At 39.4% G+C, this 17,889-nt stretch overlaps 1 protein-coding gene across 1 annotated transcript in view; it reads right to left on the reverse strand.

The window, feature by feature from the left end:
- Positions 1–13,025: 13,025 nt before the first annotated feature.
- Positions 13,026–17,889, reverse strand: part of LOC146313412 (uncharacterized) — an 86,066-nt gene continuing 81,202 nt past the window's right edge. The window contains exon 16 of the mRNA XM_084739032.1: positions 13,026–14,924. Coding sequence (XP_084595158.1) covers positions 14,551–14,924 — 374 coding nt within the window. The 3' untranslated portion in view covers positions 13,026–14,550. The remainder of the gene's footprint in view (positions 14,925–17,889) is intronic.

The following is a 17,889-nucleotide window of genomic DNA, read 5'->3' on the forward strand; positions in this document are numbered from 1 at the left end:
AAAAAACAACACCATGCCATCAATAATTAAAGTAATCATTAGTGACAGCTCTAATATACATGTTTTTCACAGTTTTTGGAAAAACACCTGTCAACCTCTGTGTCAATATGAGTGAACGAGTTATTCCATATGTTAAATTATGTAAGTAAAAAGTTTGGGAGATTTCATGGAAAAAAAACATACAGTTGCAGAATGGGTGCTATGACTATATATTTGTTTGGCCTTTATTGACCTTTATTGTTCAAGTTTGAGGATATTTTTTATCGCTCTCAATTCAGTTCAATCCAGTTTAATTCAATAAATCTTTATTGTCCCTGGAGGGCAAGTCTGGTGCAGCATGAAAACACAGAATCACGATCAACAGGAAACATACTGCACATTTAACAGCGACAAAACATCAACAAAGACACAGCGCAATGAATAAAAACTGCAAATAGCACACTGTGCGAAGTGGGGCCTCAGCTTCAACCTAAACCTCTCAGTGTATGACAAGAACAAGGACAACAACACTTAACAAATAAACATAAAGAGTAGACAGGACTGTTATTTACACAGGAATGTGAAAAAATAGGTGAATATATATGTAAATAAATACGTATAAGAAGCACTAGTAACCAACCACATAAATAAAAACTCTATTAGTGATATGTACATGTTAAAAGACTGTATGGTGTAATTCTGTATGTGATCTATAATGGATGTGGCTTCATAGCCATAGCATTATGAAGCACAAAATATAACAACAGAGAGCCCGGACTACGGAGAACTCGTACTCGTATATCAACCAAGAATGAGAAAGAATTTCACTTTCAAAACTTCAACAGTTACTGTCCTTAGCTGATGTATCACAGCAGCAAACAGGCTCCTGTCACAACTTTTTTAGAACATGTTGCAGGCATCAAATTCAGAATGAGAGAATATTTACCAAAAATTTACAAAATGAATCAGTTTGAGCATTGAATATCTTGTCTTTGTACTGTTTTCAATCGAATATGGGTTGAAATTAATTACGTATCATTGCATTATATCTTTATTTAAGTTTTACACAGAGTCCCAGCTTTTTTGGAATTGGGGTTGTATGGTTTTTGAATTATTCTAATTTCTGCAGGTCATTCCTGTCGCTCTGTGACCTCGACACTCCGGCCTTCAGCCTCTGTGCTGTGGTCAGACTGTAGCTGCCGATTTCACGGCTGCTTCACACCTGGTATTTCAATTTGGTTCCCAAACATTTGCCTCATTCACATCTGGCACGCAGAGTGTGTGAAGGTGCAAACACTGAGGTTCATTCATGGTTACAGAGTATGAAGACGGAGTTGAGACTGTGAGCGACTGACTGTGTGGCAGACACAGAGAGAGACACAGTTAGTTTCTTCCCTACAGCAGGCGAAGCTGCTCCACAGGGACCTGTGGGTTACAACATGTTCGTTCCCAGAAGAGAGACTGGGACTGACTGGAAACACACACGCACGCATGCACGCACACACACACAGCCCAGGCCACCCAGATCTGAACCACCCAGGACCAGGAGCAGCATCATTATTTCATGAGATCAGTTCACGAGGGAGGCGGCTGGATGTCAAAACTACACATCATCAGTTTCACACAGAAGCCTCATATCTGCCTTTTATTTCACCACAGCTGGCAGCAGCTGACGGTAGAGACTGTTTCAAACCCGACTGGGACAAAGTCAAACTAAATACACTGTAAAACATCTGAGGCTCTTTAAGAAAAAAAGAGGACTGAAAAAAAAAGTCACATTAAAAAGCAAAATGACAGAGTTGACTCTTGATTTAACCAGAGTATAAACATTAATTCTCAGATAAAACTGTGTTTGTTTTTCAGGTTACTATGTTACCAGTCCTAATTATGTCTGCCTTCTCTCAAATGTAATGGAACTACTTTACTTTAGTTGTCTATTTGATGGAGATGGTACACATTAATGAACAACAGCACAAAAATACAGGATGTAATCATGCTGGATTACAGCAAAAATGCTAATTTTCATCCACAGTTCCTTGGCAGGTAACAAATAATGAGAAACTACAGCATGCAACATGTCAAGTTATAAGTGATCACAGTTTTGAGTCACTTCAAACTGTTGTTAGAGATGTGTTTTAAAACTGGGACGTGTACAGCAGGTAGGCTGTTAGAATATTTACTTCCCTTCACTGACAGCACAGTTTGTCCAAATGTGGTTTGGCTCACAGTGCCCTCTACTGGTGTCCCTGTACCAATGCCACTGTCAACCCTCTGTTTAATTGCAAACCTTTGCCTAAATAAATGGCATATTGCAAGTTAGAAAATGTGCAGAGATCCTTCTGAAACTTTTTGATCTACATGCCGCTCTCCTGTCTCATGTTTAAGTGTTGTTACATTTGTGATTCAATATGTGAAAGAATCATAGCATGTAAAGACCTCTGGGTGGGATTATCTGTCAGAGATGGGCAAATTTGTTTTTAAATTGAATTTTACAGTGTTTGACACCTTTTCACATGGCTTTTAAGGGTTAATCTAGAGTCAGATGTGACCCCAAGATACTTGAACTCTTTTAAAATGTTAAGCTCCTCCTCTCTCAGGAACACAGTAGAATGAGTCACAAGTACTGGCTGTTTTGTGGGGTTTAATAGGAGACATGATTTAGCAATCCAGTCCTGAACACTGGTCGTTGCAGATGTAAGGATTCTGAAGGCTGCCTGTCTTTTGCACGTGCAAAAAGTACTGTATCATCTGTGTACATCTGAATATTGACATCTGAACATGTGTTAGGTAGGACAGTAATACAGACTTATTGGCCTGAGAACAGAGTTGCACAGGACAGATACCCGTTTCACCATGCGAGTGAGCTCAGTGGTGCCAACGTTACAGCTCAGCTGCGGAAGATGGTGTTAATGTTTAAAGCAACCAATATGGCAAAGCAATGTGTTTTCTGTACTGGAAAGGAACACTAGAGGGCACTTTATCATGTTTTATCTACCATAGGGGCATCCAAGAGGGCACTTTTACAGTATTTTTGGAACATGGGCGCCCCCTCGAGGCCAACAGTGGCATTGAGCACCATGAGTTCCATCTAAATCTATTACATTTGAGAGACGGGAGATAGCTCTATGGTCGATATCTCTAAAACTTGGAAACTCACTGCGAATGGATAAACAGCACTACAGGTAGGAGGAAAAAATATGTATTTTTGATTTTGGGGTGAACTGTGCCTTTAACCCTACTGTATATCTCAGCACCCAGCAATTTTCTGGACAGGGAACTGAGAAAACTAAGTTCTCGTGTTTACCCAGAAGCATCTCTATGCTGAGTGTGATTTACTGGAGACGGTGGGAGCCGTGGGGATTTTGGTTTGGCTGATCTGTGACATTACAGAGCTGCTAACGACTCTGGATCCAACTCATGAAAAAAAGAGCAAGAGGACGAAGAAGAGGAGGAGGAGGAGGAGGAAGCATGTAGAAACTGGCTGAGAAGCTGTAGTTTTTGGAAAGAAAACAAGTTCGATCTTCTCTCCCTAAACAAAAACAGAAACACTTTAAGCTCCAGCTGCTGCAGTTTGGGGGACTGAATGTGTGCAGGGCCGCTGCCAGCTACAGACCCTCTGAGCTCGACCGGAGCACTGACACATTAAATATCTATAATCCCTGCCAGGCTGTGGGGCTCCTGTCCTGCTCCGGGCCCCCTGAATGATTAAGGGGTTTCCCTCCCAGATGGCACCCCTCAACACGTGTAAGTGCAAGAACGCAAAGAAAAGTGCATGTGTGCTAAAAATCATCCTGCTGCTATGTCAGCAACTCTCAACAAACCAAAACTGAGAGAGAGAGAAAAAGTGCAGAGGAAGGAAAGATAGGAGAGTGAAAGTCAGGAAGACAAGAGTTCAAGACTGAACTGTTTTCAGTAGAAAGATATTGTTTTTATATTTGACTGTCGTTCCTGCTGGTTGAACGCGGCTCAAGAATGACTGTCTCTGACTGGGTTGTTTCAACAAACAATCTAAGATTAGTTCAGCAAAACTAAATTAAATCCAGATTTAAATTAAGCACAGCTCTGTTGCGATCTAATGAAAACGATCTAAAGTATCTATCTCTCATCTTAAAGTTTAGTAACAAATGTTACATTGTTTGCCAGCTTTCCAAAACGTTAACAAAATTATACAATGTCTTCTAGCGAGCTAAATAGTTAACAAATGTTACATTGTCTTCTAGCAAACTAAAAAGTTAACAAAATGATACAGTGTCTCCTAAAGAGCTAAAATATTAACAAATGTTACATTGTCTTCTAGCTAGCTAAAAAGTTTAAAAAAAATCTTTCACTGTTTGATAGCCAGATAAGAAGTTTTAAAATTATACATTATTTGCTAGCTACCCTCCCAAAAAAACAAAACCTAACAACCCAACGTTGTTTGCCAGCTATTTAAAAAATTAGGTAGCCTAGTTAGCCGAGTCATGGTGGCTCGGCAGAGAAACTTTCTGCTCCTTTGAGAAAAACAGTGACTTTATGGAGCAATCTGGCTAAATAACAACACGAAATGGGGACAACAGCACAGCAAGAAACAAGAGACTGCCTGTCAGAAACAGTTTAAATTGATAAAGTGGAGTGAAAGAAAGACAGGATGCATCGTGTTGAGTCTGTTCCTGAACTCTCTTTAAGGATTTGATTATTTTTTCTCAGTCCATCGCAAAAATGGCAGCAATTTTAGAAGTTAAACCTCCTCAAGAGTGCGAGTTTAAAGATAATACTGGATTTTAAAATGGATTTTAAATTTGTAAAAGAATTCAATTTAATCCCAGTTAAAAGTTAAAACTAAACTGAGGTTTAAAGTAAAGTTTAAATGTAATCTTTCTTCATATTAAGTTGAAAAGTTCAATAATTAATCTTTGTTGGTGCAACCCAGCCTTACTGTTTTCAGAAGGAATCAGAGAGCAGGAAGGATTTATTTTTATAAATCTATGTTAACACCCACAGCATGTTGTATCAGTATATACTGTATTTCTGTTACAGACACATACACCAACATGTTTCAGCTCGGCTGTTTCCACTGGACACAAAATATTGACTCTGCAGCTAAAATTAAATATTAGTGTTAAGAGAGACAGGAAAGCACAAAAACACAGTTTTTTTTTTCAGTTTCAAGAACTGAATCAGCTGGGGCTTCGAAATAAAAGCATACTGTATTTTTGGTTTTACTGTAAATTGGCAATATACAGTAGTGGCACTCATGCTGAAAAAAGTATATTAAAAACGTTATTTAATTGGAAATATTGATGTTTTAAGACCTGTTTCCACCTCACAGTGTCTGCAGATTCTGTCTTTGAAACAGTTAATATAACTGGAAATTTTATTTTTTGTCCTTGCTCTGCCTCAAAGTGTCTGAACGGTGTTTCTTTTTTGTTAGTTCATCTTCACCTTCATATTCCTCAAATTTACTGCAGTTTAAACTTTGCTCTGGAATTCTTTGTGTTTGGAGGACACATATTTTCCGCACAGTTTAACTATTTTCATCCCAGAATCCTCGTTCACCGTTTCTATGAACTTGGGAGCAGCAGAATCACAAAACTGACATATTCTTATCACAAAATAATAATACAATCACAGGCTCTCTACAGCATGTAGTGATTTCAGAGAGTGTCTGAAAATGTCATAGTACATGTTCAAGTGACAAAGTCTTCAGCAGCTGCAAGAATTATGTTGGAACAAAGCAGGAAGTAAAGTGGCTCATATGGAGGGAATCAGGATGGATGGGTTGACAAAACATGAGAGGACACCGTTTATGTCATTTCAAACTGATGGTCAACTTTGTTTTTTAAGCAGCTAGCAACTAGAAAGGACTATCAACTTCACAAATGAATATAACTGGGCTGATTGAATCCATAAGTCTCCATTTTCATTCATATGTGATTTATGAAATTCCAACAATACAGGGATCCCAGTGTGAAAAAAACCTTCCAGTACAACATTTTTACTCCACATCCAAAACAATTTGGACGTTGTGTAAAACCTAAATAAAAACTTTTTAACCTATATTCAGTTGAATAGAGAACAAAGAAAAAACATTTAGTGTTCAAACTGACAAACTCTCTGTGGTCTGATGAGTCCACAATTCAGATTGTTTTCACAAATCATGGATGTCATCTGTGAATGCCCCATTAATGCTGAAAGGTACAAACAGGTTTTGGAGCAACATATGGAACATGTTGCAGGCATCAAATTCAGAATTAATGTATATTTATAAATGAAAATAAACGTAATCAAACTGAATATTAAATGTCTTGTTTTTGTACTGTATTCACTTGAATATAGGTTGAAAAGTAATAGCAAATCATTGTAGTCTGGGGTTTGTAAAATAGGAGAAAATCACACATTTTTACTGCATGTAAATGCTAAAGGATGCAAGGAGTTAGCATTAAGTTGGGAGGTCTGTAAGAGGAAGACTTTTGGGTAGCAACAGATCCCATTTTCATTCAGATATCTTGAGGTGAGAGGTCAAGGGACCTTTTTGAAAATGGCCATGCCAGTTTTCCCTTGCAAAACACTGGAGCATTATTTAGCCCATTTTTCCCAACAAGCCAGTGTGACCTTAGGAATTATATTTCATATGATACCAGTGACTTTACTCTAGCTTTAAAACTTAACCCGCTAAAGCCTATAAAAGACAGACATATGTAACACACACTCACACTCACACACACACACACACCAAACCAAACGCGTGATCCCCTTCAGGATTACACCTGGCGGAGATAAAAACAACAAAGACACAGGAGCTGACTTTGGTCTAAATTCGCACTTTATTCCTAACACTTACAGGTTTGTTTTGTCCCCGTTTCCCTGGCCCCCAAAACAACAGGCACACAGATAGCGATGAGTTAAGGGACAGTAGAGAACAGTTTCAAACCCAAACGTTTCCAACAGAATCAGGTTATAGAATCAACTCAGACAGAGAGAGCCTCGAGGTCAAAAAACAGCATTATTGTAAGCATACTTCAAAAACAGAAAGAAGGACCCCAAAAAACAGATACTAAAGCTTACAGAGCAGTGTTTGTCTCATCTTTTATGTTCATCACCACCATCATCATCATCATCATTAGGCTATATTAAAGAATACTTTTGGAGTTTACAGCCATCATAAAAACGTGGGCGTTGTACAATGCGGAGAAAAAAGAAAAAAAAAAAATCAAGGTGAGAAGATACAGTGGAGCTCTTTGGTTTTCACTATTGAGGTTTTTTCTTTAGCAGTAAAATCTATCTTTGCTGTCCTCTTAACCTTTGGATTTAAGCTGCATTGTAGAAAAAATAGAAAGGAAAATGTTTCTTTTTAAATTTCTCCTAAATAAATGAAAGATAACACGGGGCAAACAATATCGACTGAAGTTATCCTCTCCTTTTTTTCCCACTCTGTTATTATTAGGTACTACATTTTGTGTTCTCAAGGCCAAAAAAAGAGTCTCTTATATGTCACGGTGACTTGGAAAGTTGAGCATAGTAGTAAAATTAACATTCACAGCCACAGAAGAAGAACTACAGTAGAAAACTGTCAAGGCCTGAAGTGCTCTTATTATCTGACAGTGTTTTTATATTGACGACAGGCGCTGGATACCTTTTATTTTAGCAGTTACAGTCCCTAACAAGAATCCTGAATGTTTATATACACATGGAATAACTGTGAGTGTGTGTATGTGTGTGTGTGTGTGTGTGTGTGTGTGTGTTGTGTTGTGTTTGTAGTGTAGCGTCTCCCTGTGGTAGTTTTAACTTTGGTATTATTCTCTGTCCACCACAGCCGAGTCGGACTACACAGGCACACATACAGACGGAGCTGCGCTGCTGTCGGAGAGAAACCAAACGCAAATCTAAAAAATATAAAGCTTGGTTCGACATCCATGCAGTTTTTAAGCTCTGCGGTGGATTTTTAACACCGAAAAACACATTAAAAACATAAAACAGTGTGTGTTTTAAGTTGAGTTCGAATGATTTCCTCCGACAGCAGTGATGAAGATACACACACACCTTCCTCTCTACAAAACACAGCCACATCCTCAGCACAACGCGAGCGGACACAGTGGTGTATTCTGTAGGTTAAAGCCATAAGAACAACTGGTTAATGAAAATCTTTGTTTCTTCTCCATCAAACTAACTTTGCTAGGGCCAGTTTCACATCCCTCACTCCTGAGTTCAGACAAGTCACGTCTTTTTTATTTTTATTTTATTTATTTTTTTTGTCATTAAAGCTTGAATGTCTATTTGGTTTTTCATCAGAGTATCAGAGGTATGAGTTAAAGCCCTCGTCCTGGAGCGAGGACGAAGGGGATCAGAAAGCTTTTAAGAGAGCAGAGGAGGAGACGTGAACGGAGGAAACTCACTCAGAAATGTTGGACGTTTAAAGCAAAACAGAAGAGAAAAGTTGAGAAATGTGTCAAGCACTGGCCAGTTTAAACAGTTTGGAGTGTGTGAAACTGAGCTGGGTCAGACAGTAAGTATGTCATGGTCAGATTAGTTTACTAATCACGACCATCAGACACCGATGGTGTATGTCCTGAAGCAGTAAATACTATTCACCTGGACTGAGTTGCACAAGTGATTTATGAAATCCATTGCAAAGTTTGTGTGCCAAGTCTTTCCTAAGTTCTCATAAACTACCAGCTAGTTTTAGACAAGTGATTCAACAAATCAGGTTGCACCATAAAAAAAGAAATGTCTTAGTCCCGTAGAACAAAAGTTGAAAAACTTTCCTTAATTCAGCAAAAAAATTCTTTTTGACACTTCATGTGTTTTTTTTCCCCTTTTGTCAAAAAGCGTTGATGTTCAGGGGAGATGGAAACACCTCTATGCAGCAAATATTTTACTCACATGACTGATCAGCTGTTTGTGCTCTGAGAGAAGAAGCTGTCATGATTATAGCTGACAAGAGTAATTCCAACTTTCCCAATTGAAAAAATCCCTGAAGAACTCTCTCCATTTTTCTCTCGTAGATGGCCAACGTGACTGGTTTTGTTTCTTCTTCTTTGAGGCTTATTGGCAAACTGGTTAACCCTCTGGTTTACAACCTCTACTTCTTCTACTCTGTTTATCAAAGGCATGTATAACGTAGCCTCATGGATGTATTAAACAAAGCTCATGGCAACACCGTTTAGCCTTGCTTCCAATTTTGTCTTGTGGTCACTGTGGCTAAATGAGCATTTTCCCCATAAACCACCATTGTAAAACAGACTTCATGAAACCGTTGACAGCACTGCAAACAAGCTCAATTATGAATTTTTGATCCATGGGGTTTTTATATTTGTAAAACTTCAGCTGACAAAGTTAGCCACCGACGTTTCATGAAACTATGCTTTGCGTATTTATTCGCTCTAAACCAGTTGGTAGAAACGCACCTAATATGCATTTCCTTTGTTGCAGCAGGTCACTTTAAATTAGCTTTGTAATTAGATGGAAACATGGCTAATGTTAGCATCATGACCTGCCAAAAATCACAGTTTTAGTGGCTTTATTTATAGATTAAACTTTATGATTAATCTTTGTGAATTTATGTATGACTTTTATTTATATCTGGATACATGAAGAAATTGTTTCAGAGTTTGTAGTGTTAATATGCAGTTATGCTCATGTAACTAGAGGTATTTCGCAAGCCATTTAGCCAGACAGTATTAGCATAACACTTTGTAATGGGAGTTAGCTATACTGTATTTTAAAATCTTATAGTTTATATGATTTTAAGTGGCATTTTCACTAATTGTTACATCAGCTATGTCAACCATATTATTTCCTCTTTTAATCATCAGTCTAATCAGGTCATATATTAGCAAGCTAACAGTAGCTTTGTCAGGTATCGTTCCTTTTGTTAGACATGTAACAGCCACATCTGGCAGCTAGTGAGTGTAAATATTTAGTATTAATAATGTTTCTACCAAAGAATTAGTTTGTGTGGTTAAACCAGTTTTATGTGTAAACCTCCATTTAGTAACCACTTCTGTTACAGCTAAGTTTGAATGAAGAGCTGGTGCAACCTGACAACACGGATGAATTTTCCACATAAGTCTGAGCCATAAAGAGAAACCCAGATTTTGAAAAGCTTCTTAAAATCAGTGCTAAAAGGAAGTAAACATCACTGACTGAAGATCATAAAACAGCAACACACACTCCAGGTTCTGTGTGATATTTGACACACGGGACAGTGAACTTTAAGAGACAATTTCTCCATGAAGCTAATTTAAAATTTTCCTCCGTCACAGTTTCCCGGCTACCTTCTCTCTCTGTCTCGGGTTACAACAGTCTTTAGGTTTGGTTTTGCTTTGAAACATTCGTTTGGCATCTTCTCTTCTTGTCTTGATCTCAAGAACACCCTTCTCTGCAGATACAAGCCTCACAACAACCCCTGAAAAAACTATTACAAAGATCCAGAAAGACATAAATAGAATCCAATAAATAGATAAATAAAGAATCAATAAATAAACAAGGTGAAAGACAAAGAAGTTCATAAAATACAAACGGACCGATTTTCCCATCCCCAGAAAAAGCACACACCTCCCTCGTACAATAAATACAAATATTTTTTTTCCAACAAAGAGCCCGTGAGAGATAAAGAGTTTTAAAGCTTTTGGTTCTTAAATCAAGTCATCGTCTTCGGTCGTCATCATCAAAGGATAATAGTCCCAGCCTTTTTATACATCAGCAACAAGTAAGAGCAGTTGAACATAGATTATTTTCCCCCTACAAAAAAACTATAAGAACTAATGGATACATTCCCTCTAAAACTGGACGTTAACAGCCTTTAATCTGTCTCAGACGTCTGCACCCCCCACTTCCCTCCCTCATATCATCTTTATCATTGGTTGCCTTCAGTGTCTGTTAAATTAAAGCTGAACTCTGTTTTCAAACTGGACCTTTTTTCATGTTCTTCCATCAGAGTGATCATTTCTCCCAACAATACCTGAAACTCCTCCACTGTACAGCTGTTTAAAGGAACATTCTGGCAGATTCTGTTTAAGTCCACCAACTTAAAATCAAAAATACTTTATTGGTGAGCATTTATCAAAGTATTTCCTTCCAGGTGACCACTGGTTTGCTTTCATCTCGTGTTAATGCTGTTGTAAACTTGTCCATAAAAACTCTTCCTTGGTGATGCGTTCAATGAAAACTGTAGATTTTAGAGTTGACTTACAATCATCCTGTAGTTTTAATTTTTAAGTCACATAACCTATGACATGTGACCCTGCTCTCAGCTGCATCACCTTTACAAAAATATAACTTTATGGAGAGACAACTGACATTGTGTTCAGATAATTGATTACCAATCCCAAAAGAGTTTTAATGCTGCTTTCAAATTGGGTTGGGTTTAATCTGTTCAATTTGTGATATTCATGACATCTAAAGTAGAAATTTTCTGAAAGCTCTGCATCCAAAATGGTTTCAAAATGAGTTAAAAACTCCTTGTAGTAGCTTTAAAACAGTTACACTAACTGTTGACTGAACCTGGTATCAGGCTATGTGGACTTTCTCGCTCTTTACACTAAATTCATCCGTATTAATTTGAAAGTTGTGCTGAATGTCAGAAAAATACTGACACATCACATTAATCTATTAATTAGATTTCGTGACAATTTCACAAACTGCTGAAATACTGGCTGGTTTTTAAGGTGGTGGGATAAAAGTGTGAAAGTTATTGGAGACATAAATAAATGAAAAACTAAATTTATCCATCTTTTTAAAAGTAAAATAATTACTGAAAAAGCTGCTTTGTGTTTCACTTTTGGTGCTTTCTATTAGGAATGATCTGCTTCGCTGCACAGAAGTGCATGATGGGAGAACTGTGTGAAAACAGGCCCAGGCTGAAAATGAGCAGAGTCCTGCTTTAAACATTGAGTGATATTATTTTGTTCAACATGTTTATGCCACAGAGAAAGTGTTTGTGTTTTACCGTTTGGTCTGTATGCAAGAGAATCTTTATACCAACACATGCTCACACACATACGCGCGCACACACACACACACTCTCACACATACACACACCAGCTGAGTCACTTGTACAACTTGTGCATTGGTTTGGTTGTTCTATTTGGTATGGTTGTATGTCTAAAAAGTTTAGCTTTTGGTTTTCAGTTTTGGCTTTTTCACAACATTCTGGATCAACTTAAAAAAAAACTTTTTTTTTTTATCTTGGAGGCTACATTTTCACAGCTATTTCCAACCATTAAATAAAAATAAAAACCCAGAGCACAACCGAAGAGACAAGAAGATATGAAAATAGGCAACACGTCGCCAAACCCGCCACCAACCCACCCTGCCCCTCCCTCCCTCCTTCCCGCCGCATAATAAGTAGAAAGCAATGAGACAAATCCATACATCATTAACAGACACACTATGGAAAGCAAAAACAAAAATATATATATTCTCAAAGTCAGTTTGTTGAGGTTATTCCATATTTTATCCATCCAGGAAAAAAGAAAGTGAGAACAAAGCCGAGGTCGCTGGCAGAGGGTGGGAGGGGACGATTTCTGTCTGTCGATACAAGAACAGCAATCACAGCTAAAGACGAACAGACAGACAGGGCCTTACTCCCTCCTTCTCTCCCCTCGTCCTCCCCCTCTTTGTTTGTATTTGGTTTAGTTACGGTTCAGTCACTCATACATAAACTAGTAGCAGTAGTAGTAGCTTTTGGTTTTGGGTTACTTTTTGGTTTTTTGGTCCGCCGCTTCGAGCGCACCTCCTCCTGCTCCTCTTTCTCCTCCTTCTTCTTCTTTTTCTCCTCTTCTTCTTCCTTTTCCCCCTGCAGCTTTTAGTACCTTTGGCTCCTCCGCTCCTCCGCTCCTGACCGCTTCTTCTCCTTCTCCTCCTCTTCTTCTTCTCCTCTTTTCTTTTGGCCCTTTGATCTGATCTTTGGAGACAAAGGAGAGGGGCAGATGGGAGGGAGGGATGGAGGGCAGGGGTTTGGGGGCAGTAAGGGGAACGCCGGTGCTTCACCTCTTTCTTTTGTTCTTTTTTTTTTTGGTTTGGACTCTTTCTTATGCTTGTAGTGTGTGTGTGTGTGTGTGTGTGTGTGTGTGTGTGTGTGTGTGTGTGTGTTTTCCCTTTGACACTGCTGAGGTTTTGTCTGGACACTCGTCTCCCGGGCGAATCCAGAGACAACGCTGCCAGAGGCGATGCTTTGGTATCCAAGAGTGACTGTCTGGTGGTAGATGAGCAGTCTGGAAGATGACATGATGATGATGGTATGGGTGTGTATGGGGCGATAATAAATAAAAGAAGGCAAATAATGCTGCAAGACTGTCCACATCTGCCTGTGGTGTGTGTGTATCCTCTTTGTAGGCAGTATAAATATTGTTTAGTGTGTATAGTTTGGATAAACAATGAGAATATTGATAACGATGATGATGATAATGGCAATGAAACAGAAAATCAAGCTTTAAATAATCCCCAAGAATCACTGTGGATCTTTTAAATTGATTTTTTACCTGGGTCACATGGGATTTTCCAGCACATACAGTTGGTTTTATCCTATTTACGTGCCAGAAGGGTGGGGTTTTGCAACACTGAATACCAGAAAGCTCAGGAAAGCTTTTTAACGCTGTTTTTATGCAGTATGCATGGATTGGCATCCTACCTGATGCTATAGTAATTATAGTAGTAAACCCCACCCGTCTGCCGCTCCAGGCTGGTTAAAACAAACGCTGTCTGTTCTAATATATGGTCAGTTCACACTGTAAAGCTGTAAAGAGGTAGGTAGATATCCTGCATGTGGGATCAGCTGTAAAACTTACGTATTTGGCAAGAAATACCATAAAGAGTGATGAATACAAAATAATAGAAAAATAGATGTTTTGTAAATCTTTAACTGAAGATGAGAACAATGTAAATCCTGACTGAAATGGGTGAAAATGTTTGTCATGAATGGAGCACTGAACCGATCCTGGACGGATCAGGATGTAAAAGTCTTTTTGAACTAAAGCTTTTCTCTCCGTTTGTTGTTTTTTTGTCTTTTTTGGTTTTCAGTTTTTGGTATTTGGAGATTTTGGTTTTCATCTTTGTACGTGTGTGTTTCTCTTCGAGCATCTTTTCTTTTTTTTTAAATTTGGTTGCAACCACATGACCTTCTGAGCTTGTTAAACAAGTCTTTTTCTTTTTGCCTCCCATTTCTCACACACAGTTTGGCTTCTCATCCCTGCCCTCAGAGAGTTTATTTTTTCTCCAGCCGATAAAAAGCATGGTGTTCGTTTCCCGATGCCAAGCGAAAACGCTCCTCAGTGCCACCTCTCCAGCTGTAGATCATTATTTGGTTTCAGATTTCCCCCCTCCGTTCTGCAGTTCTCTCTATCCTTTCCATCCTCCCTCTCTCTTTGCTTCCTCCCCTCATCCGTCTATGTATATTTTTGGCTTCAGAAGACTTCAGTGGGGAGACGGAGAAAGAGAGAGAGACGAAATCAGAGATGGATCAGACAGAGAGATGGCTTTGGTTGAAAGGCGAGGTTGTAAATTTAGATTTTTAAAGCTCCTTTAACGCTCTGCTTCCTCCTCTTCCTCCTCCTCGTCCTCCTCTGATAGGATACTTTGGCTGTCAGTCAGGGATCACTCGGCCATGGCCCCTCCCAGGGGTGGCGGTGAGGCTTCGCTGAATGAACAGAAAGAGGCGGGACTTGAACAAGGAGAAGCGGACTCCTCGGGGCACGAGGTCGGGCTCATGAGGTCGCTGGCGCCAGGGGGTGGAGACTGGGAGAAGGGGGGCCTTGGGCCGCATCCACCGCCGCTGACCAGTCCTATGGCAGGCGTAGAGGGTGTCGCCATGGAGCCGGTCACCATGGGGAGGAGACCGGGGCGGTTGAGAAAGAGGGATGGGCGGAGGGACGGGGGGACAGCGGGACCCCCAGGTCCACCCAGAAGCATGTGACCCGCTGCCCCCTCGAGGCTGGTAATGGGCAGCTGACCGCTGCTGGCTGCCAGGGCTGGTGAGGACGGAAGAGAGGAAGACGAGGGTGAGAGTGTGGACAGTAAAGGATGAGGGACAGGACGATGAGGGCAGAGTGAGACAATAAGACATGGGTTGAGTGGAAAAGGAAAGGAAAAAAGATAAAGGTGGGAAAAGAAGAAAAACAAGAAACTTAAGAGAAAGAAGAGGATTAAAAAAAATGAAGACAGACGCCAAAAAAGTGACAAATACAACCAGACAAATGATGGAGAGAGGTAGACAATTGTAAGAGTGTGGACAGTGATGGAGGAAGGACAGGAATGCAGAGAGGGCACAGAGGGAAGGAGGAGGAGTTGAGAGAAAAAGAGGAAGAGGAAAGATAAAGTTGGAAAGTAAAGAGACAAAAAGGTGCAAAATCTCAAGAGAAAGCAGAGGGATAAATATAAATGAAGAGAAAAATGGACAAAAAGGAGGGAAATATTGAAGAAAAAGGGATGGAGAGGAAAGAAAAAGACATGATGTGAAGAGAGTCAGTGAACACATCAGACACATCAGTAACACGGGAAACATTTAAAACCTTGATGGTGGAGATAAAGATGATGAGTGAAGCTGAAGCTGTGAAACTGTTTATTTTTGCAATGGCTTATCTATATTAAAGGGCCAGTTCACCACAATTAAAATGAAACAGTTTTTTTCCTTTGTGTTGTAGAAAAACAGTTTTATAAACAACAACAAAATACATTAAAAGCAGTTAGCTTCATTTGCTCTGTGCATTAACAAGGACACTAAAAGAACAGGACACTAATCCTGACAAGACAGGCTGAATTTTTACATTTTTGAATGTCAAAAAGACATTTTTCAATTCTGTTAATGCTACAGATAAAACTCCATTTTATTTTGTTCAGGTGGAGTCATGAATCTCAGAGACAGAAATCTTAAGACCCAAACTATCTGCATGAATAAATGCCACTGGGGGTAAGTAAGAAAATGTTTTCTTATAATTTAGGTGAACTGACCTTTAACTGAATATGCTTCTATTTACAGAAGGTGATGATTCTTTACTATACATGCACAGAACTAGCACACAGTTGTACATGATCATGCAACGGACTGACATGGATGCTTGTGAGTAAATGAAAATCAACAGTAGGGGGCACAATGTTCAAGGAAAAACAATTAGTAATCTAAAGAGGTTTACCTTATCGATTATAAGTCATTTTTCAAGGCTGTGGCGTCATTTTATCACATCACAACAAGGGCTTTGTATTTGGTAAGAGTGGTAGTAAAACATCCCTATCAATATTCAGTGGTTACTGAACTATATGTGTGAGATTCAAAGCACTTATGGTAATTATACATATTTCTGAAGGACTGTGCCCCCCCACCCCTCAGATGCTTCACAGTGGTTTAGTCCACTGTCTATCTACAGCTATGGTTCTTTTTTTAGGGCTGCGAATAACGATTACTTTCATAGTCGATTAATCGGTCGACTGTTTTCTCAATTAATCGATTAATTGTTGTTTGTTTTAAAACGTCAAAAAATGGTGAAAAATATTGATCAGTGTCTCGCAAAACATCCTCAAATGTCTTGTCTCAGTCTCAACTCAAAGATACTTAGTTTACTGTCACAGAGAGTAAAGAAATTAAAAAAACACATTTAAGAAGCTGAAATCTGAGAATTTAGACTTTCGTCTTAGAAATTACTTACACAGATGAATCAATGATCAAAACAGTGGATAGTCAATAAGTTTAGCACTTGCTTTAGTCTTTTTTTATTAGCATGACATCTAATATAAATATGAGTTATTAATTTGTGGCAGATCTAGTTATCCCTGACCTGTCACACAGGCACCTAACACACACGTTGCCCACGACTTTTCAGACCCTCTTAGCAACTTTATTTCTATAAACTGAACACCAACAAAGTGGGAGTCATTTGGACCATCAGTGGAAAGTGAGAAACATAAAAAAATCTATTATAATGTAATTCATTATGATGCATTCCTGGATAATCAGAGTAATTTCAGTCGGCTCTATATGCCATCCATTATCCGCTCTTATATTGCAAGGAGAAAGAACAACCAAACACTGAAAAGAATCTTGTTCTTTTCTGCAGAATTACTGCAGAAAACATGTCAGAATAACCCATCCATCAGTCAGGACTCCGCTGTAACAGAGACTGACACCTGCCGACTTTTGAATTCCAGTGTAATAGTCAAGGCTTTTATCCATTACAGCACCATGAGTGTAAACATTCATAGCGCGTGTGGCCCCAGAGGGATTCAAAGCAGAAATCCTTTCACGTCAACACTTCATTTCAGCCCCCTATTTTCAGCGAGGCTTCTCTTTCTTCTCCTCTTCAGCCTGGAACTCCATCAGAGCCGGCAGTGCCAGAGCGGCAGTTTCCATAACAGACTGTATCCTTCTCATCAGCACATGGCCTGGAGGAGGCCGGCTCTGAATGACGCCGAAAAGAGCGGGAGAAAAAAGGGGGAAAGTCTGGATTGGCGCTATAGGGAGATGGAGCATGTGACGGATTCAAAGCTGAGCTCGACGAAGCTTATTTGTGATGCTTAATTGATTCGGCAGCAGATCATCTCTTTCGAAAAGGGGGAATTTTGAGTGCAAACTGGTTATTTAGCCAACAGGCCCTGATATTGAGAGGGAGGGGATTGTGCCTGTTCAACTGTTTACTGTAAGCTGACTTGGCCTCCTAAGCTTTGCCATAAGGGGCTCTTGTCACTCTGTGATAATAGCAGGCTATTGTATGAGAATCAAATTGAATCTTTCACCATACTGAGCGATTCAGAAAGTTTGAGCTGAGGAGGAGGAGGAAGAGGAGGAGGAGGAGGAGGAGGAGTAGGAGTGTGGCTGCAAGGAAATTCATTCTGGACAGAATGGATGAAGGGTGAAATGGGGAAGTGATCTTTAGAAACTCATGAAGACTCAATGCCAGGAATGCTGGAGGGGACAGTCTGCATGCACTAACACACACATGCACT

Source organism: Lutjanus erythropterus, chromosome 16 (assembly GCF_056507025.1).
Source record: "Lutjanus erythropterus isolate fLutEry1 chromosome 16, fLutEry1.hap2, whole genome shotgun sequence".
Classification (NCBI taxonomy): Eukaryota; Metazoa; Chordata; class Actinopteri; order Lutjaniformes; family Lutjanidae; genus Lutjanus; species Lutjanus erythropterus.